At 29.4% G+C, this 22,173-nt stretch overlaps 2 protein-coding genes across 2 annotated transcripts in view; both read left to right on the top strand.

The window, feature by feature from the left end:
* Nucleotides 1-50, top strand: part of LOC113367393 (facilitated trehalose transporter Tret1-like) — a 47,522-nt gene extending 47,472 nt beyond the window's left edge. The window contains exon 7 of the mRNA XM_026609004.1: nt 12-50. Coding sequence (XP_026464789.1) covers nt 12-50 — 39 coding nt within the window. The remainder of the gene's footprint in view (nt 1-11) is intronic.
* A 5,800-nt stretch (nt 51-5,850) lies between these two features.
* Nucleotides 5,851-7,094, top strand: LOC113367392 (facilitated trehalose transporter Tret1-2 homolog). Its single transcript, XM_026609003.1, has 2 exons — nt 5,851-5,898; nt 6,279-7,094. Exons 1-2 carry the CDS (start codon nt 5,851-5,853, stop codon nt 7,092-7,094), a joined length of 864 nt encoding a protein of 287 aa, XP_026464788.1.
* The last annotated feature ends 15,079 nt before the right edge of the window (nt 7,095-22,173 follow it).

The raw sequence follows: 22,173 nt of genomic DNA, 5'->3' as shown, positions 1-22,173 counted from the left end.
ATTCTCTGTAGTTCATTAGAAATTCAAACTCACCTACAACAGTAAAATAGTAATAACATGATAGTCCAGTCATTATAGTAAGTTTAACTCCGTATTTGAGATACACCTAACAGTTGTCTCAATTCACACTCACCTACATCAGTAAATAGTAATAACATGATAGTCCAGTCATTATAGTAAGTTCACCTCCGTATTTGAGATACACCTAATAGTTGTCTTAAAATCTACATATGCTGCGTACACCCTACCATATGTAGGTTTCGAGACAACTTTTAGGTATCAATATACAAGTATATACAGACTTACAGCTCAGTATCTCGAATTCCGAGATTCTTACCTAAATTAAGCTTACATGGCTGGACTATGATGTTTTCCGGCAATGTGCTTGCTTCTACCTCATACTTCAGGGTGGTCCTTAATATGGATATTTTCGAATTTTTCTGCTCCCAGTAGCTCAAATGCTACCAAATTATACCAAATCTCTATAAGTTTTAGCTCTTAATATTAACTTTAAGATAGTCCGCACTTCAACCAAAGTTTCTTATGGAAATAACATCGGAAAAATTTCATTTGTTTTTTAGAATTATATACCTTTGCGACAATAAATAAAAAACTTTGAGAAGAATATTTGTTTATTTTGATAATAAATAAAAAAATCACAACAAAAAATTGGCATATTTTATAAAATAAGTATTTACTTAGAAAGAGAAACCAAGATACTTTGGTTGGAGTACGGACTATCTTAAAGTTAATATTAGGACTAAACCTTTCAGAGATTTTTTTATCAATTTGGAAGTATTTGAACCCTTGAGAGCAAAGAAATTTGAAAATATCTATATTAAGCAGCATCCTTCAGCATACAAATCATGTATTAAATTTTCAATCATTCAATCAATTTTCAAATCATCCATATTTATTTTGATCATTGATGCATGATGCATATGATTGTGCTTCTTACTTTGCTATGAGTTAGATAAAATAATCTTTATCTTTGCAAATATTTTTTGTAATTGGTAGATTTTTTTAAAAGGCTGAGATGAAATATGAGATTTGTTTCTAAATATGAGATTAACTTCTCTTAACGTTAATAGAATGCAAGCTAAGGCTAGCACGTGCCTTTAATTACAGAGAAAAAAATCAACCGCACATTATTCGAAGTTTCTTGGAATTTGGAGTTACAATCACAATAAATGTTTGAGATTTTTTTTGCTGATATATTTATATTTAAATGACGCTTACATTGCATTCATTAGTGCATATTTAAGCTTACAGAACAAAATGTTTGAATTGTAGTATTCACAGTGCTACTTTTCATACAATTAAAACATTGAAATTGCTGTAGATAAAACACACACACACATATATCTTTTACTATCCTAAAATATATCTCTTTTATCTGTGAATACTACGAAACATAATAAATAAATACTGCTTGTTATAATCACAAATGAGTAATCACAATTATTCATTTCAAACTTTAGACATAATTAACAAAAAATCTTGATGACAACGAGTAATATTGATTAAATATTACACAAGATATTCCTTCTTAACTATTTGCTGAATAAGGTTTAGTATTTATATATATATAGTAGAAACAGTTCTGTAAAATAGTTAAAATTTTGCTTAGTTGGTTTAATGTAATCTGTTTATGCCTGCCAACCTGACATCATTTCACCTATCTAAATGTTACCTATCCAATGCATAAGTATTGTATAAACAATATTCATTAAAATGTGATACAATATACAAAAAATATTTTTCTAATTTCACGAAGAAGGAAATTGTAATTGGTTATTGTGACAAAAATTAGAAGAATGGAATATTTTCAATTTAATTTACATCGGAAAAGTGTAAATGGTAGTATTATTGAGCAAAATATTAATTACAAATGGTACATGATTTTGCACTTAGCGAGATGTTATGGATTATAAGTACAATCACTTCATTGATAATTAAGATTAATAAGCATAGAAATAAAAAGAAAAATTTGACATGTTATTATGTTTTTCTCTTAACTAATGATAAATTAGCCCTTGCCAAAACTAATGCACGTCTCTCCATCAATAGCAATCAAATGTTTTTGAATCACTTAAATCGGCTGATCTATGTTTTTGGAATCGTGACGAAATATTGTGACCAAACATACATACTACATACACACACATACATCCATTTTTTTCTAAGGTATGCTAAAAAATGTTCAAAAGGTGTTGAAATGTAAAGGTATATCAATTTTTTATATCGTTCTTTTCACGTTTACAATAACTTACTAGAAGTTAAAAATGTTAAGACTTGATGCAGCATCAGCACTGTTTATGTATTTTACATACTAGTTAAGATTTATTTAAATCATTTTTACATAAATTAACTATAGGGCTCCATTGAAAGAAACGTAGATTGTTTTATCTTTTTTTATTTTATATTCGTTTTTTATTTTAATTTATTAAATAACACCTATTAACCAGCGATTAAGAATAATAGTACGAAGATAGTTTTAAACACTAGCTTGAATTTTATTATCGTGTGCACAACATATTTTAAACTTTCCATAGGGTAAGTTATAGTAATTTCATAAAATGGAATATGAAAATTTTAGCATATCTTTACGTTTCAAATCAAAGATTTCTGAACATTTTGGCATATTTCAGAAAAAAATGGTATGCGTATGTGTATGTAATGTATGTATGTTTGGATACAATTTTTCGTCCACGATTTTAAAAGCGTGGATCAACCGATTTGAATAATTCAAAAAGCATTCGATTTGTATTGACAGGGAGACATGATGATTGGTTTTTGGCAGAAGATACGAGACAAAAACTGCCAAAAATGGTAATTCAGTTTTTGAGATAACGGAGCGTCCGATTTGAATATTTCAAAAAACATGTTACTTATATTGGCAAACGAAATTCTGATTAAATTTTTGGGAAGGCAGGCCTTGCGGTTTCGGACATCCAATGTACAAAGTAAAAAATGACATTTGCCGATGAAAAATGATCATTAAACATATGCACATCAAATTATAGATATTTCAATAATAAGAACAAATTTTGTTTGCATTTGATCGGTTCCTTACCAATGTTTATACGTTAACTGCAACGCGGCTCTTATGCGCTTTGATATTTCGTCTCTACGCAGCTAACGCAGCGCGATTGCTTTGAAAATAGCTCAAAATTCCCAAAATATTTCGAAATATAAAAAAAATTCAATTTTTTCAAAAAGTATTTTTTGCAAAATTTTTTAAATTCTGAAAAATGTTTTTCGAAATTTTTCAATTTTTTTATCTATTTCAGAAATTTTAATTTTTATTACGGGAAGTTCCAGCAATTTGCCTTAAGGGGCACAACTAGTGTAACTGCCTAAAAAAAGATGATTTTTGGGAATTTATATTAAAAACACTACTTTATCAATTATTTCAAAATTTTAGGAATATATTTATACTTGTTCTAAGAATACATAGTAAAATTTTTGAAGAAAAAAATTAAATATTTTTTAAGTTATCGTCGATCTCCAACGGCGCGACAAAAAAAGGCCCTTCACTGCTGCAGTGATTCCGGCCTTCTACGTGGATGAAATTTTAAAAAGAAAAATTGTCGTTAATCTAGATAATATTGTCTGTAAAATGAACTACGATGAAGAAAAAAAAATAAATTAAATTGGCAAAATGACGGCGTTTTTTAAAAAAAAAGTCGAATTTTACCCAGAATTTTGATCGTTTTTGGACTGCCAAAGTTCGATTTTTGATCCGATCAAAAAATCGATAGTTCATTTTACGGAGAACTATACATATATAGAACATGTAAAAAAAATTTGATAATAATCAGATCATTTGTTTTTGAGTAATCGCTGCAGCAAATTCGGAAAATGCTGTTTCGAGAAAAACGCGTTTAAAGATTAAATGATCGTTATACTATATACTATATATGTACTCTTTAAATGGCTGTGACTTAAAAACTCAAACTATTTAAGATATCGATTTAAAATTTTGGTATGTTATTTTTAAAGGTATAACCTATCGAATTATGGAAAAATTAAAAATTCGATTTTTTGAAAATTTCACACTAGTTGTGCCCCTTAAGGCACGATGCCATGTGCCCCACTAGTTGTTTTTTTTATTTTCGAGGTTTTTTTGATGGGCAATACCTTGCGCAGAGCTCAAAACTAATTTAAAAATAAATATTAAGATTCGAATCAGCATTGAGCGCGACTTGTGCTCGTTTTACCTACTTGACAACTATTACCATCACCGATGACGCAATGAATGGTGCGATATCTATCTATCGTTCGCCTCGAATCATGAACAAGGTCAATTACTCGGCTCATCTGTTCGTGAATTATCCACATTGTTTGTGTTACATTAAGTTAACAATGCTAACAATATCTCTTCAGCGATACAAACGACCATTTAATGTATCAGCAAACAAGGCAATCATAATTATTTATCGTGTTAATTACCTGCGACAGCGGTGCCTCTGTTGTTAGTATTTTTGCGCTTTAATTAATTTCAGATTACGATTAATAAATATTTAGATTCAAATTTTTCATAGAGATAAGCGGTTAATATTTGCATGTGAAGATTTAAAAAAAAATTGCTATATATAATGTAGGCGTATTTCGTTACTAAAACTTGGACATGATACAAACTCATGATACCCATTTGAAATATTTCAAATGATTTTTTTGGTAAATCCTGTATTAATTTTTAACAAGGTATCTTATCATATATGGCAGTATCGCTAATGGACATTCCAGGTTTTTCCTTATCATAACCGTCCATTAAATTATGTTAAAACAAAGTATACATTACAAGACAAGAATTAACTAATTGATTTTAGTTAAAATTGGTGATTTCACTCTCTGTTAACAAAAAATACCACAATTTTCTACTTTAACAACAGCAAAGTCTAAAAAGACAAACTTTGATTAATTACTGATTATAACATAAATATATAAATATAAACTAGTGGTGTATGACATCGTGCCTTAAGCCAAATTGCTGGAACGTACCGTAACGAAATGTTTGAGGAATATTAAATGTTTTCAAATAAATTAGATTGATATAAATATTGTAACATTGTCTAATATTTTTAAGAATTATATATACTGAATTGCAAAGTTAAAATTATTTATTTAAAGTGTTCAAAAGTTTTTATTCCAAAAGCAATTGTTTTGCCAATACAAGCTAAATTTTTTTTGAATCATTCAAATCGTATGCTTAGTTCTCTCAAATACTGTCATTTTTGTACATTTTGCTCCGCATCTTTGAAACGACTAGATCTGCATCTGCCAAAATCTAATCACCACTTCTCCCAATCATTAAAAATTGAATGTTTCTAATATCATTCAAATCGGATGCTCCGATCTTTCAAAAATTCGATTTTTATTTTCTGCACTCTTTGCTTTGCATCTCTGTAACGGCTGGAACTGCCTTTGCCAAGAACTAATCAGCACATCTTCCTATTAATAGGGATCGAATGTTTTTTGAATCATGCTAATCGGTTGATCTGTGCGCCCGAAAACGTGGACGAAAAAATGCGGGCATACAAAACACACACACATCAATTTTTTCTGAGGTATGTCAAAATGTTCAAAAACCTTCAAAAATGAAGATATGCAAAAATTATCATTTTCGATTTTACGGGAAGTAGGATAATATATAGGACTTCTAGGTGGAATTTACCTAGTATGAAAAGATATACTTAACATTTATATACTTTAGATTAGTGGTACTCATCAACTGCGTTTTATTTGAAATACGAGTGTACAGAATTACACTACTATATTTTATTTATTGGTAATTTTTAGTTCCCGGGTTAGATCCCGACCTCGGCTACTTCGATATCAACCAGCATGGTATCAAGTTTTGAGTTGAGAAAGTTGCTTTTTGGGGGCATTGCTGTATGAAAAAATATTATATCAAAAAATGCTGTACAGTATAGCCATAATATGTCCCAACAATGATTACTACTGGGTCGCTATGCTCTAAGATGCAAAAAATCTAAATGTCTTTGTTTACTGGAGATTTTAAATTGTTTATTATTTGGTTCATTTATTGTGGTGTTTGCTTTATACTTCATATTTTGCATATTGTTTGCTATATATGATTGCTTTGCTTTAGTTGACTCTTTTATTTTTTATCATATTGCTCGTGTTTGATCATATCATGTCATCTGGTCTTAACATTAATCACACATTTGCAGTCATTTCACTGGCATCCTTTTTTGGTTTATGATGGTCTTCATCTAATATTATAGTATAAAGTTATTGTTGATTTGCAGGCGAAACGCGAATTGCGGAATCTAGAAGCACGTGTCAGAGCTGAACTGATTGGTTCTTCGGCTGCCATGTCGACACATCAGCCACCAATTTGGCGACAGATTATGAGACCACATGTTGCTAAGCCACTGTTTATCCTAAACGTATTCAATGTTCTCCAAATACTCTCAGGAACTTACTTAGTAGTTTTTTATGCAGTTGATATAATCAAAGAATTAGGCGGAGCTGAAATCAATAATCTTGCAGCTGCCAACATGACTGCTGCTGTCCGACTGGTTTTCACAATGCTCTGTTGCTATTTGCTACTTGTGATGCCCCGCAGAACTTTGGCAATCTTCTCTGGCTTTTTTGGAGGTGTTAGTGTTTTCTTCATGGGTTTATATATTATGTTCATTGCATCTACTCCTAAAACAACTGTCGATGTTTCGGTTCTCGGTATTTGTACATTAATATACATTGCTGGTAACACTGGATTGATGGTCCTCCCTGGTGTGATGATAGGAGAATTATTACCAGCCAAAACGAGAGGTGTCGTTGCTGGATATGTTTTTGCATTTTTCAACTTATCTTTATTTACTGTTGCCAAGGTTTTTCCTGAAATTTTAACAAAAATTGGGTCGCATGGAATGTTTTTATTTTTTGGCAGTGCGTCTCTTTTAGCAACTATTTTTATATTCGTAATGCTTCCCGAGACAAAAGGAAAGACTTTAGGTTATATAGAAGATTATTTTAGACAAGATAATTTTTTCTGGTTTACAAGATCTAAAGATACGAATGAAACGAAAGAGAGTACTGTAATTACTGTGAGCAAGGGATGAATTTTAAAAGCATTTTTAATGCAAATTAGTTTTAATAAACATTGTTTTAAATGTACTACATATTTAGTGTTGCAAGAAATTTATGAAAGTATCAGATTGAATTTCAATCTTGATCGTATCATCACATTCATTAGATATTAAGTAATTTTTGTGGTTTTACATACACATATTGTTGTGATTTGAATGAATGGCATTATTTTGTGATAATCACCATTTTAGTTATATTCCAATAATGGTTGATTTTGAATTTGATTATTTTGTGATATTGATTGTTTGCGGCAAGCTGTAGTTAATTGTAGTTACCACAGAAATGATCATTTTTATAGTCAACGGATAGAATTAAAATATTTTATACTAAAATACTTTCAGTGAGGATGATTATCTTTATTTTAAAATAAAGTTTTTCTTCATTGATTATCAGTATTATACGAGTTAATTGTATTTTGGAACCGGATTCGTTAGTAAATACTTGATTTTCTTGAGTTATACAAATTGCTGGTATGCATTTTATATAATATACTTTTACAGTATTTTTTGTACTATTATTTTGAACAAAGGACAAATTCATCTATCAATGTGTGAAATAAACTAGAACTTTTCACTATGTAAGCATCGATAAAAATTTAGAATATATATTTTTAAATGTAGTTATTATAATATGCTAGTTAACATTTTATTTAACTCAAAAAATCGTATATTTTTGTAGAAAGAAAACGCATTCAGGCTATTGTAGAATCGCGCTTCTGGTTTTGTAGCTGAATTCATAAATAACAAATTAAGAAACATGAAAATATATTAAATATTTTTACGTTTCAAGTGTTTTTGATCATTTTGGTATATCCTAATTAAATAATATCCATATAATTGTTCAAATGCAATTTTCTGTTCACATTTTTATGAATCCAACTAATTTGGATGAATACCGACAGGTGTGAAGATTTGATCAGGTTTTCAAAAATGCAGATACGACATTTTTCGACTTACATATCGTTAAAAATAATTAATTACGTTAGGTTAATTTCATATTATTTCTTCTGGTTCTACAATATAGAGACTATATCGATATTATTTATATTAGAAATTAATATTTCTCTAATTTCTGGTAAACTTTTAACTTCTAAATATTTTTATCAAAACTTTGAAAAAATAGATTTTTGAATATTTTGAAATCTCTGAAATTTTTGAGAAAAAAATATTTTTTTTATTTTTTAAATTTTTTATAATTCTGAATATAATAATGTGAACAAAATAAATTACCCTCAGTTTTTTTTCTCTGAATTTCATCACATTGGTTTATTCAGTTATTAACATTGACGCCTGAGACACTGTTTTCTTGAAATACGTTTGCAAAATAATTTGCATTTAAAAAATAATCAGTTTTATTTGATAGTACTATTCCGTATGAATTATTTTATGGAGAATTGAATAACTAGTGGTGCATGGTATAGTGCCTTAAGGCAAAATTTAAAAGTATTAATAGCTTTAAATTGTATTGAAAACTTTGAAAAAATAGATTTTTGAATATTTTGAAATCTCTGAAAAATTTCGACTTTTTTTAGAAAAAAAGATTTTTTTTGTTTTTTAATTTTTTTATAATTCTGGTTTTTGTTCAAAGCAGTCGCACTGCTTAGCTGGTTTAGTAGGCGAAATATAAAAGCGCGTAAGCGCCGTTTTGCAGTCTAACTGTAAAACATTATGAAAATTGATACGGAACCCAAAATTGAAATTCTGTTTTTCCGTACTTTAAAAATCTGAATTTCCATTGTTGGCTCTCTTCTTTTTTGGCCCCGTATCTTCGAAACCTTAGGACCTGCTCTTGCCAAAAACTAATCACACGTATCCTGATCAGTAGGAATCGAATGTTTTTTTGAATCATTCAAATCGGTTGATTCGTGTTCTCGAAATCAGCGACGAAAAATTGTATCCGCACTTACATATACACACATACATTAATTTTTTCTAAGGTATGCCAAAATGTCCAGAAAGTTCTGAAACGTACAAGTTTATAAAAATTGACATTTTCGATTTTTTGCGATTACTATAACTTAACCTACGGATAAGTTTTGGTAACCTAGATTTTTTGTTAAATAAAATACTAATGCATATTTAATTCTGATTCATTTAAGACTTTTTTCAAAATATTCTTTGATCATATAGTTTTATGTATATTAAAGATGTCTGAAAAATTACACGTTTAGAAAATTGCTACGTGCCAACAGATTTATTATGAAAAGTTAATTTAAAAATTTATTTTAAAAATGTCTCTCTGTTAATTATTGTATGGCTGGATGTGTGCATGAAAATATTTTATAACTAATCTAACTTGTAACTCATCTTGCCGAGATAAAGTGTTGGTGTATGGAAAAGCGTATTTAATTTATTATCGATTCTGTTGATTTTCCTTTATATGAGGTCTATTGTATATTTTGCAAGAAAATCAAAACTATGGAATAAGCTACTCTAGCGGTTGATAAAATAATAAGAGAAAAATTTCTCTCGTGGTAAACGCAGATTAAATTTTCACAGATGCGTTTAAAAATATATTGAAACTGAAAACTACAAATTATTTGGGACATTAAAAGATATACGGGCACAAAAATCAATAATTTTAAAAGAAAAGTCTGTTTAATGCAATTTTCTGGTACATCTCGTAGATATATGACGTATTTTTATGAAGGAGACTACTATACTTCAAATTAATCTTAATTTCCGACAATGTATTTTTTATAATATTGTCAACAAATTTTAACATTTACAAGGTTTTGAAAGACAATAAATTTAAAACTGTATTTTCTAAAATTTTTGAATAGTATAAATATAATAATTTATTTAAGCCTTGAAAATTAATATAAATTCATTCAATGGCAAATCGAGAACAATGGTAATCAAATCTGTACCTCACTTTGATGAAAAAGGATTAAATAAATTTTGGGCTTAAATCGGAATTATATGTAGGTTCATTGCCACAATATGAGAAATAGTGATAAGATATTTGACTCATTTTAGTTAATGATTTTAAAATCAACTATTTACCTCAATGTTGTACTGATGAATAAATTTTTAATCATTCCATTTATGCCTGTCTAACCAGGCTATCTTCCGAAAAAGTGCATCTTAGAAATATATATATTTGCAGATTAATCTGTATATTTATATAGTATTAAAGAAAATATTTTTAATAAGATTTTAAAATGATGGAATCTCTTTTATATACAATGGGATTTTGATAATTTAGGTTATTTTATTAATATAATGCAATGCATTTCACATTATTAATGAAAGTATGTAGATTTTGAACGTATTTGGCAATTATTTGCTATATAATAAAATGTAAATTGTGTGTACTTAATTCTTTGTAAATATGTTTATAATCGTGTGTCGTAAATGTGTTGCTATTGTAAAGTGTGCCTTAAGTATTATAGTTTTAAATTTATGCCTAAACTTTACTTAAATGTTTGTGCGTAAATGTCTTTATTACATACATATTTGTTATAAATATTTGTGTGTTGGCGATGGAATAAAGACAGAAAAATGAATCTATTTGAATATTAAATTTTTAATATTTTTTTAAAATGTCTTTCACCAGCCTTTTTCAAATTTATTTTTCTTGAAAATAAACCATATTTAAATTTTTGCCCACTTTAACGCTTTTTTTAAATTGTAGTTTACTAAAATCTTTTTTCATAAAATCAGATGAGAATACTCAAAAACTAAGATTTATGAAATTTGTTTTGGTTTTATTTGGAACTTTAAATTTTGACTGTTTTTGAGAAAGATTTATTTTCTAGTGGTTATAATATGTTTAACTGTGAATATCTGTCAATGTGAGAATATATATTTTGTCATTCTATGTATATGAGAATATAATAAAATATTTAATGTATACATAGAAGCGTTTCTTCTAAACTCTCGTCTCGAGTACTAAATTAATTATTCCAGGTAATACAACACTACTTCAGTTTTTTTTAAGGGTGGATTATTTTATCATTTTATTGAACTTCTTAAGAATAAAAATAATAGAACCGTAACCGTGAATAATGTTTCTAGGACCACAATCAAAAACATTAACACAATTGCCCCAAGTTTTCAAGAATTAGCACTTTTTGTTGAACCATGAATTTAAATATTTTAAAATCGATCGACTTTGAGCGGTTTTTCTTTATAAAATTGTACTGAAGTGTGCTCGCAAGTTTCGCCAAAAATTGTTGCATTTGAATCAAGATTATGAAATATTTTACAATCATAGTTGAACATATAATCTTAATTCTTGGGGCAGTTATGTTAATATTTTTGAATATATAGCTCTAGAAATATTATTCACGATTACGGTTCCAGAATTTAAATGAACAAAATTGAAAAAAATTAAACACAATAACCGATGTATGGGCATATATTTACAAAGCTCTAGATTGCACTTAAAGCTCATAATTTCCAAACAACGTGAGATTTTACTACTATCACCTCGTTTCGGCTTGACGTCATGGTATGGGACACTCATAACATGAAAAATTATATAAAAAACATATAATTATATAATAATATAAATATACGCCACATATAAATGTCCTTGGATCATATTAATGGTCTTTTCAAGAGCAAACCTAAACTGAAACTGATTCTTTTTAAATTGAATAAGCACATTTACAGTTTCAAGATTTTGATTTCAAGATGTATATGTTATATACATCACTATAGTACGCAATTAATTAACTTGGATTAATTGATATTTTATTGCGTTATATAATTCTTGCAAGTAATAATATACTAGATATCATTTTATTCTATCCTTTATTTTGTGCTCTTTTTATTAAATTTATATAATTGTTCATTACTGTTACTAGATGTTAGCTATTTAGCAGTTGTAACAAATATAGTAATTTAAAAAAATAAACAGAATAAAGATACAATCATTATAATTTTAATTTGAGGGATGAATCTGGTGTGCTACTACCAATTTAGCAATTTTCCGCTCTATATTCGTCAAAAGTAATCTTGAATCATCACGATCAACTATTAGTAATCGGTTTCTTTTTTTTGTTAATAAATTAGTTACAGCGCTGAATCCACGTTCCACAAATGATATAAGTATGATGACGGAAATGCAATAAATTTTTTTTCAATGACACACCAAATTGACAGACAAATCAAATCCAAGACCGGATAAGCCGTCGGGATCTTCCTTTTGCAGCCAGAATTGTTGGTAGCTTTTCAAAATTTAAATTTCAATTCATCATTTGTTATCATCTCCATCAATTCTTCTTGTAGCTATGAAGAATCATCTGTAATTGCACTTGAAAAAGGATCGAAAATCCAATGAAGTTTGTTAATTTGTATAATATCTTTGGAATTAAAATCGCTATTCTAAAATTTGGACGTTAAATCTCAATCCACGAGCCTTAAGCTCCACGGTGTTGATGGAATTTCAACGAAATTGAATAATTTTACAAATTTAGAAATATTTAATGAATATGGTACATTTGTAAAAGTATAAATGCCTTTGTGCTTAAGAAAATATCGAGTCCACCCCGCTTGGATCCAAATTTCTGAACTAAATTTTCATAATTGATGTTTCGATAATTTTGACCAAAATATTATCTTTGTATATTTCAGTGGCAATGTTAATCATTTATTTATATATATGATTAATAATTTTTTTTTTACTTTTGTAAAAGGGGCGCTGGCGCCCACTTTGGGAACCACTGGTCTAGACACAGAACAAACGATTACTTGTCAAAAATTATTAAAATTACCAAAAATTTAATACTTCGGCTATAAATTGAGATTTTTAATATAGTCTACCGCCTAAGTTCGATCTATATGCTTACAGTGAGGGGGCGTCCATTAATCAGGTGAGCTAGTTTTTAAGGATTTTTTGACCCTCCCTCCCCCTTGGTGATACGTGGTGATATTTAAAATTTCTCCTCCCCCACCAAACATCCGGTGTATTTTTAGTTACGTGAAAAATCTAAAGTTTTTTATTCTTTTTTTTGAAAATGTTTGAATTTTTTTTAAAAAAAGTTAAAAGATAAATACACGTGATATCTTACCATACTCCTCCCTCCCCACGTGATATTTCGTGATTTTTTGTCAAACTCCCCCTCCCTCTAAAAACCTCACTGAGCAATGGACGCCCCCTGAGCAAAACAAATTTAAAATTAGTTCAGTATTTTAGGCGCCCATCGCGGACAAACAACGTGACACTAACTTTATATATGTTAAGATATATTGAATAAAATACAAGTATCATAATGAAATCTTTTTACTGCAAATTCAGGAACGTTTGTCAAGATAATTTATGCCTACCCTATTGTATATTTCTAATTATTCGCATAATCTAATAATAATATAATCTTATATATAATATAAAAAATGCAAAATAGATTACAAAGTATCTTATATATTTTACGACGAAATCATTTTGGGTACAGCGCTGGGCACGCAGGGGCACGGCTTCTCGATGCGCGTGCAGTCCCTGTATTCGCCGCTGTTCCACGGCCTTACCGCGAGCCAGTCGTATTCCCGGCCACCGAGCAGCGCGAAGAAGGTCGCATGGCAATTCGAAGTCGGAACGCAAATACTGCGGCTTACTGCCCATCGCTCCCGCACGCGGTCGACTATAGCTCGACGCAAAGTGTGCCGAACTTCGGCTGCAACCTTGTCACCCTGTTTAAATAATTAAATAGAACATAATGAAACTAGCTGTAAGTGGAATTCTGTCTTAAGGCAATTAGGGCATCGTGCCTTAAGGCAAATTGCTGGAACTTCCCGTACCGCAATTCAAAATTCGAGTAATTAAAAATAATCAATAATAATAATCAATAAAAGTTGATCAATGATTTGAAACTTTTAATAGAATTTCGAACCATATTAAATCAATTTTCTATCTTAAATCATTTATTTTTAAATATTTTGGAAATTCTGAACTTTTTTTCAAAGCAATCGTACTGCTTTAACTGCATAAAGTCGAAATATCGAAGCGCGTAAGCGCCGCGTAGCCGTCTAACGCGTAAACATTGGTACGGAACCCATAGGAATGTAAACAAAATTTATACTTATTGTTAAAATCTCTATAAAATATCTGATAATTTGATGTGCATATGTCTAATGTTCATTTTTGAGCGCCAAATGGCTCATTTTTTTACTTTTTCATCCATATCTCCAAAGTCGTTGGACCTGTCTTCCCAAAAATTTGAACAGTTCTTCATTTAGTCAATACAAATAAAATGTTTTTTGAATTATTCAAATCGGACGCTCCGTTCTCTTAAAAACTGATTTATCGTTTTCGGCACTTTTTGCCTCGTATCTTTGGAACGGCGAGACCTGCCTTCGCCAAAAACTAATCAACACGTCTCCTTATCAATACAAATCGAATGTTTTTTTGAATTATTCAAATCGGATGATCCGTGTTTCCAAAATCGACGAAAATTTGTATCCGAACATACATACATACACGCACACACACACACACATACATCCATTTTTTCTAAGGTATGCCAAAATGTTCAGAAGGTTTTGAAACGTAAAGATTTATAAAAATTTTCATTTTCGATTTTTTTGCGATTACTATAACTTGCCCTACGGAAAGTTAATAAGATAATCTCAAAGGTATATTTTTTCGTTCTATTTGAGCGGCTTCCATGCTTGATTTCATGACGTCAATAATTTTTCGCGTATGTTGCGTATTATTAGGTAAAATTAGGTTCTGATATGGATTGTTTAAGTTCTGAATAATGGGTATTCAAAAAATTGCAGTGTTGAACACAATTGATTCGAACATTTTCGTTTTGTAAATACAATAATCGAAGTAAAGATTTACATCGTACATTATACATATTGAATAGCTGAAAATTTTTTAAGAACACCCTATTCAATTTTGATTAAAGTCGTTAATCCAAATCAGAATTCTTCTTAATCTATCGATTTTTTTTCTTTTACCTCTGGTGTGTGTTATTGACGATCTTTCTTGATGATGAAACGTAGGTTTTTATCATAGACTTTATAATATAGGGTCCGCCAAATATTTTTTTTTGAAAATGCTATAAAAAACTACTGGATATTTAAAAAAAAATTTTTTTTATTCGAAAGTACAATTCTTCAAGTTAATAATGGGCCAAATTTTTTTGAAAGCGCTCAAAAGGCTGTCTAACTCTTAAATGGCTGCGAAAAAAATCTAAATGGCTCCCAAAAAAAAAATAAGATGGCGGACCCTTTACATAATAAATGTATTAGCTATGCTAATTGAAAATAAACTCAAACAAGCGTACTACCAGTAAGTTCAAAACAAAACGTTATTTTCACTTTTTTTGTATTAGGGTTTTATTCAGTGGTGTTATGCTAATATTTTTTTTTGCCGGAACGCTAAAATTTAAAATCCGGTTCATAAACCGGTTCAAAAAATTTGATAAATTTCGATAAGAACTCACAAATGTAATATATTGACTTATTATATAATTAACTCTATTATATACAGCTAGTCTATACATTAAATTGTACAAGTATGAGGGAATCATTGAGTACATAATTTATATTCTTCAATGACATTAATTATATTCATTCTGTGTTGTACATAATTATACAAATACATTAGTACCTACATGTATTTATTATGATATAAACGTACTCAAGATTTATTACAATACTTTATAAGACTTATCCTAATAATATGATAGATAACCTATTACCTATCATACTATACTATTATATATTATTGTATATCATATCTAGATATCTATTATCTATCATACCGTGAGATACCTATACCGTCATTAACTTATTATATACCTACATACCTTTTACTTCTTATAAATACTACTGTCTAATTTATATATTCACCTATATTATATAGGTTTACCTTACGCCCTATGTATTATCTCTACCTATTATATATATTATCTATTGTCTATACCGGGATTTGAACCCGGGACCTCCGCGTGACGGTCGCGCACCTTAGCCACTACCCTATCGGGTACCCCCATTGATAATATAATATGGTACGCACTGTTGTTTCCGCGGGTCATTTTCTAATTAATTAGATAATTAATACTGAGGTGGCGCGATGACACGCGAAAAAAGACGGTTGATTGTAGCGTTACGGTGGTGTAGTGGATAAGGTCGTCGCGTTCCACGCGGCGGACCCGGGTTCGATTCTCGGTAGGGTTAATGTAGCGTGTAAAAAAATATAGGTAATAGGATATATAGTAGATATAGGTTAGGTGTATTCGGTATACAATGTAGAGATTTGAGAGTATGTGATGAAATATAGCGCATGGTATATAGATGTAAGGCATGTAGTATAGAATGCAACGTATAGGCATACGTAAGGCTATAGAAATACACGAATAGGAACCTATGATGTAGGTGTTAGCGTATAAGAAATACGAATTTATTTAAGATTTAATTTATAAATATTATTTTTTCTATAAGAAATTTTATCTCGATATTAAATATCTAAAATATCCGTTAAGGCGTCGATTACACCTTACTGCTGCCTTTGCCGTTATCACTTCATAAAAAATTAATTACTGCACCTTTAAACGATTGTGTGCACTATGCGACAATAGACATAGAACTATAAATTTTATCAAATGTTTGAGTAACTTGTGCGAGCTGAATTTCTTAAGGGGGTATTCTACTGTAGAATTTTGAAAAAATCGAAAAAATTTTTTTTTCATATTTTCAAAGTTTAGTTATTCAGAAATATGCCATTAAAAGAATTTTTCAAAATCACTATTATTTCCTGAGTTATATCCGTTTAAGTGACGTGGCCTCGGTTTGAGTCCGACCGAGTCTCAAAACTTTGAACGCGTTTTTCTCGAAACTACTTTTTTCGAGCTGGCGGTAAGGATATCTCGAGTTCTAATGAACCGATTTACTTCAAATTTGGAGAGGATCTTCTCTATACATCGCTTTATCGCATGGACCTTTTCCAAAACTATAACTTTTCATTTAGTATTTTTAGAAAATTCGGAATTGTTAAAAAAAAAACATGAAAAAAAAATTTTTTTTTCAAACTGTCGCCATTCAAACAAAAAATTTTTTTTAACTTATCCAGATTCATACGATAGCGGCATCTATAATAATTAAGAATCCATCTATTTTTTATGTTTCGGATCACCGGGAGGGTTGGAACCATGCACCCCAGGACGCCCTCTTTTTTTTTGAGCCCCCACTTTGACTGCTCATAACTTTGTGAATTCTATTTTTTTTAATAATTTTTTTTATGTAATAATAAAATATCAATAAACAAATCATAAAAAATCGATAGTAAAATATTAATTGTTTCCTTTATACAACGCTTCAAAAACCGGCCAAAATTCATGCTTCTACAGTAGAATACCCCCTTAAGGTGTTCTTAGTCTCGCAACTTACTGAATTCTAAAAATTCTAAATTTAAAAATATAATATAAAAATTATTATACCGCTGTTTGGGAGGTATGGCAATTTATAAATATACAGACTAATATACAGAATTTGGAATTTTTCTATAATCCGTAATATTGAGAAAGTTTGCATTAGACCTAAAAAGGGATCCGTATTTACCTAAGCTATGGAAATATATATGGAAAAATTGATCATAATATGTTTAACAAATTTTTAACAGTATTTACAAATTATATTCAAATCACCCAAAGCAAGTGGGTTAAAGTCGTGTAATTTTTTTAATTGCTTCCCCTCTCTGAATTTAAAAATGGATTTTTCTGTGGGGCGTGCGCCTCACGTTGGGAATTACTAGTCTAGGAGTACAATTTTTTAATCTATCAAAATAATCGAGTGATCATCAATTCCACAGAACCTTCATCAGATTTTCAAAAGATCAAAGATTCTATGAATATGCATACAAATCTCAAATTGTAGGCCGAAATTGAAATATCAGGGTAATTGAAATTGAAGTCTATTGAAATATCAGGGTAACTCTTTTGCTATAAATTGTCAACTAATTTACCACTAAATAAATGTCAATAAAACAATGATTAAAAAAAATTACCAATAGATCTTGGATTGTAAAAATTTACAAGCGATCGAACGGCTTATATTTTTGCCTTAGATGGCAAAAAATTCATCGAATTATTAAAATATTATTTTTTTTTAATTTAATTAAAAGCAAAAGAGTTCTTATGCTTTTGTATTTATAGAATTGCTTTTTTCGCTACAATCAATTTCCATTATATGAATGTCTTAAATTATTTATTTTATTCGACTAACGCCCGCTATGTCCGAAACAAGTCCAACTTATATCCGCAATATTAGGGTGTCAGACACTTTTCGGTCTTAAAGTAACATATGTGAAATTTGAAATACACTACTGGATTGTAATTAATATTTCAGTTCATACACCTCAATTTGTTACTAAATTAAAAACGACTTTGATAAAACCAGTGGTGTTGTGCTAATATTTTTTGCCGGAACGCTAAAATTTAAAAACCGGTTCTAAAACAAGTTTTCATGTTTTTTCCGGTTCCGTTCGAAAAGGAAAGAAACAAAAATTATTACAAAACCCATTTTGTGCACATGTATGTATGTTTATTACAATAATAACATTTAATAAAAATTAGTTGAATAATAACGTATAAAATTTACTTATTAAATCATTTTCTGTATGTAGCGATTTTTTTATATTTTTTCATGCCGGAACGCGTTCCGCCCGAAAATGATTTGCTGGAACGACGTTTATTACAATAATAAGAACATTTAATAAAAATTAGTTGAATAATAATTTATAAAATATACTTATTAAATCATTTTCTGTATGTAGCGATTTTTTATATCTTTTTTTGCCGGAACGCGTTCCGCCCCAAAAATGATTTGCCGGAACGACGTTCCGGCGCGTTCCGGCTCGACAACACCACTGGTTTTATTACGATGAAACAAAAGTAATATTTTATTTTGGGTACTGAAATTTACTATAAATAAGTTTTTTGCTAATTCGTCCTAAGAAATTTAATTTTGAAAAGATATTTTTATCGTTATACGCGAACATTGATCAGAGTAATACAATTCAAATGCAAGATAAAAGTTATGTATATGTCATATTGAAAAAGAAACATTTTTAAGATATTACTTTAGAGTTTAGAACTACGATTACTATAACGTCATTAAATAATTGATAGAGCATTCTCTCAATTGCCTTTTCTTTGAAAACTTCATTTTGAATTCTCCACTTTACAATTCGTGATACAATTAAAAATTAATTGCACATATACTATATTCACAAATGCTTAATGAATCTTAATAATCCCCAGTTTAGGATTATAGAGATCATTTGTACTCAAAAGTAGCTTTAAACTTACTTTGTGGTATTGTAACTAATTTTTTTAACAGAAATGCAATGCTATAAAATGCAGCACTTTATATATTTTATAAAACAGTTATAAGAAATTCTAACTTTCTCTTTATTCACTCACCAATTTTCTGATTTTGTTTTTCGAATCCCAATTATACTTCCTAATACATCCTGGAATAATATCCTCTTCGTCGGGAACTTTCATTTTTATATTTCTCATGTTAAGCAGCTCAACGGCCATCATATCGTGTTTTAACATTTCATCTAAATATAGTTTAACGAACCTTATTATATGTTCCAAAAAATATTTATCATATTTTACTATTATAACCTTTAAGTTTTTGAGTCATTCTGAAACCACATCGCATTCCCATGAAATATTTTATGTATGGAATTTGGTGGGCCAATGGTAATTTTGCTAATGCTAAGTCGTCTTCAACCATGGTAGCAAAAACCATCTGAAATTTTAATATATCATTATATGATAAATAAATGTTCGATATAAAAAATGTGCAAAGTTTATAAAAATATTGAAAAGTACTACTTTACTTTTAGTACTTCCTCTTGTTTTTCCCTATCTGGTGACAACTTAATAGAATCACGGAAATCTGCTATTCTTTGCAGTTTTGCGCGGTCTTCTTGAGGCCAAGAACTTCCACCACATAAATCCATTACTGACTCAAATCTTGATAAAAAATGTAAATAAATTAATATATCATCGGAAAATATTCAGTAAATTCGGTATGATTTAATTATTATTACCTATATTGCAGCTGTAATTCATCTACTTGATCAACACCTGTTCCACCACAATTTCTGCACATAACTTTATAGACTTGTTGATTTCGGAGAGCAGAATCCAGATCAAGAAAATCCCATTCTTCTCTTTTCCAGGCATTTTCTTCGTTAATCAGATCGGGATCCTGTTTAAACTTATGCTTTAGTTTGGGTTAGTTAGAGGGTAAATAATTCTTTACACAATTGTTAATTAGGTTAAAAACTGTTGTTTTAATATTGATCCTCCACTATATGGTGCCATATTTCGATACATTGACTTTTTTTGAGTTTGAAGTTGATGTTTTTCTTAATTTTTGATGCCAATGCTGTCGATAAATATTTTTCATATTTTTGTGGACAGACACAGAAGAAGATAAATAAACTTTTGTTTAGGCATTCAGGTATGGAGGGCCAAAAGGAACATTCATAAAATGAAAAATTAATTATTAAATAATTAGAAAAATGTAATTTACTACTAAATCTTCAAATTTATTCTTCTTATATATTTGGTGCATCTTTCTTGCATTTTCTCGAAGTTTGTCTGCTGATGAAGCAACTAGACGTCGTCCAAGATGATCTTTAACAATTTTACTGGAGCCCCTGATTCCTTTCATGACATTTTCATCTCTGCTTCTGCTGGATGATGTCAACGTATTGTCACTACCATGTTGTATTCGGCGAAGATCAGGTTGAATATATTTTATTAGACCAACTGAATCACTTGTATTTCCAAAAACACGAGCATATGCATTCGGATACTGGGTAAAGGCGAACTAAAAAGAGATATGAATACAAAATTGTGAAAAATTTATAAAATATTAAAGACATAGTCTTGCGGGTAATAGTTTTATGATTTTGAAATTTTTCTAGGTAGTCATCAAGATGATTAATGGGATAATGATTATTTGTGCTAATTTTTGGCTAATAGTTCTTACTAATGAGCCAACTTCTTGAAACAATATGTTGTTTATAATTAAATCCATCAAAGAGCAATAACTGAAATAAAACCTTATAAAGGTAATTCTTTGTTTTTCTAATCAATACACATGTATTGCAAATTAGTAATTGATTCTACATATATAAATGATTGATTTTGAAGATTTTAGTTTTCAGGTTGATCATATTATTTGAAGTAAATTTGAAATATAAATCAATATTGAAACAACAATAGTATTTATAAATTTAGCAAGTAACAATATATAAATTGATACTATTTACTTGCTATATTTTACTTGCCATCTTATGCAAAAATTTATTGCTTCGAGAAAACTTGATTATTTTAAGATTGAAGAACAATTAATTTATAATATATAAAATGCTGGGGATGCACAAATATTAGAAAAAATTTTTAAGGCAGCGGTTTTAAAACAGTTTATTAAAGTGAAACTAGATTTATTCATAAAAGTATTGATTCTAGATTTATTTGTTTCTGCTGCATATTAATACGGTTTAAATGTTTTAAATATATCATAAGTGAGGAATTAATTTGCCGCAATATTATTGAAATATATAATATTTACTTCATTTGTAAATGCGCCGCAACCAATAAGTTTTTTTTGTATTGACTCATACTCATGCAAACTTTGGCCAGCGAAAGGTATTTGATCTTGGCTTCCGATTGTGTCCGGGTCATATTTTTGTTCTGCAAATAAATATTTAAAAAATATTGATTTTTTGCTAACCTTTCACTCAAATATTTGAATTTGATGTTTAATGTCCTACCGATTTGTAATGGGTTTCTCTCAAGAAATGTCGTATGGTCCATATTATCAAATGAAAGTGAAGTACCAGCAGTGCCCTCGATTATGTGCATTAATTGATTCTCATCGGAAATTATTGGACCTATATGATATAAAAATAAGGCAATTTGATTATATTGATTTTAGTTCTTTAATTGTTGCTTTCAAAATTTATTTTCGAATTTGCGCTTACCTTCAGGTCCAGATGACTCCATTTTATAATCTATATATGATTGCGGACTTGAACATCCATATACTTTTCTATGACGGGGTCTTCTTCCAT

Source organism: Ctenocephalides felis, unplaced genomic scaffold (assembly GCF_003426905.1).
Source record: "Ctenocephalides felis isolate EL2017-DRISC unplaced genomic scaffold, ASM342690v1 CF-g0.4_SCAFFOLD_01170, whole genome shotgun sequence".
Taxonomy (NCBI): Eukaryota; Metazoa; Arthropoda; class Insecta; order Siphonaptera; family Pulicidae; genus Ctenocephalides; species Ctenocephalides felis.
Note: the sequence above shows the minus strand (reverse complement) of the source record. Positions and strands in the feature narration are given on the sequence as shown.

Coding starts and splice junctions, on each gene's coding strand:
- LOC113367392 (XM_026609003.1), top strand. CDS start 5,851: ATGGTATCAAGTTTTGAGTTGAGAAAGTTGCTTTTTGGGGGCATTGCT. Junction 5,899..6,278: donor TGCTTTTTGGGGGCATTGCT/GTATGAAAAAAT, acceptor GTTGATTTGCAG/GCGAAACGCGAATTGCGGAA.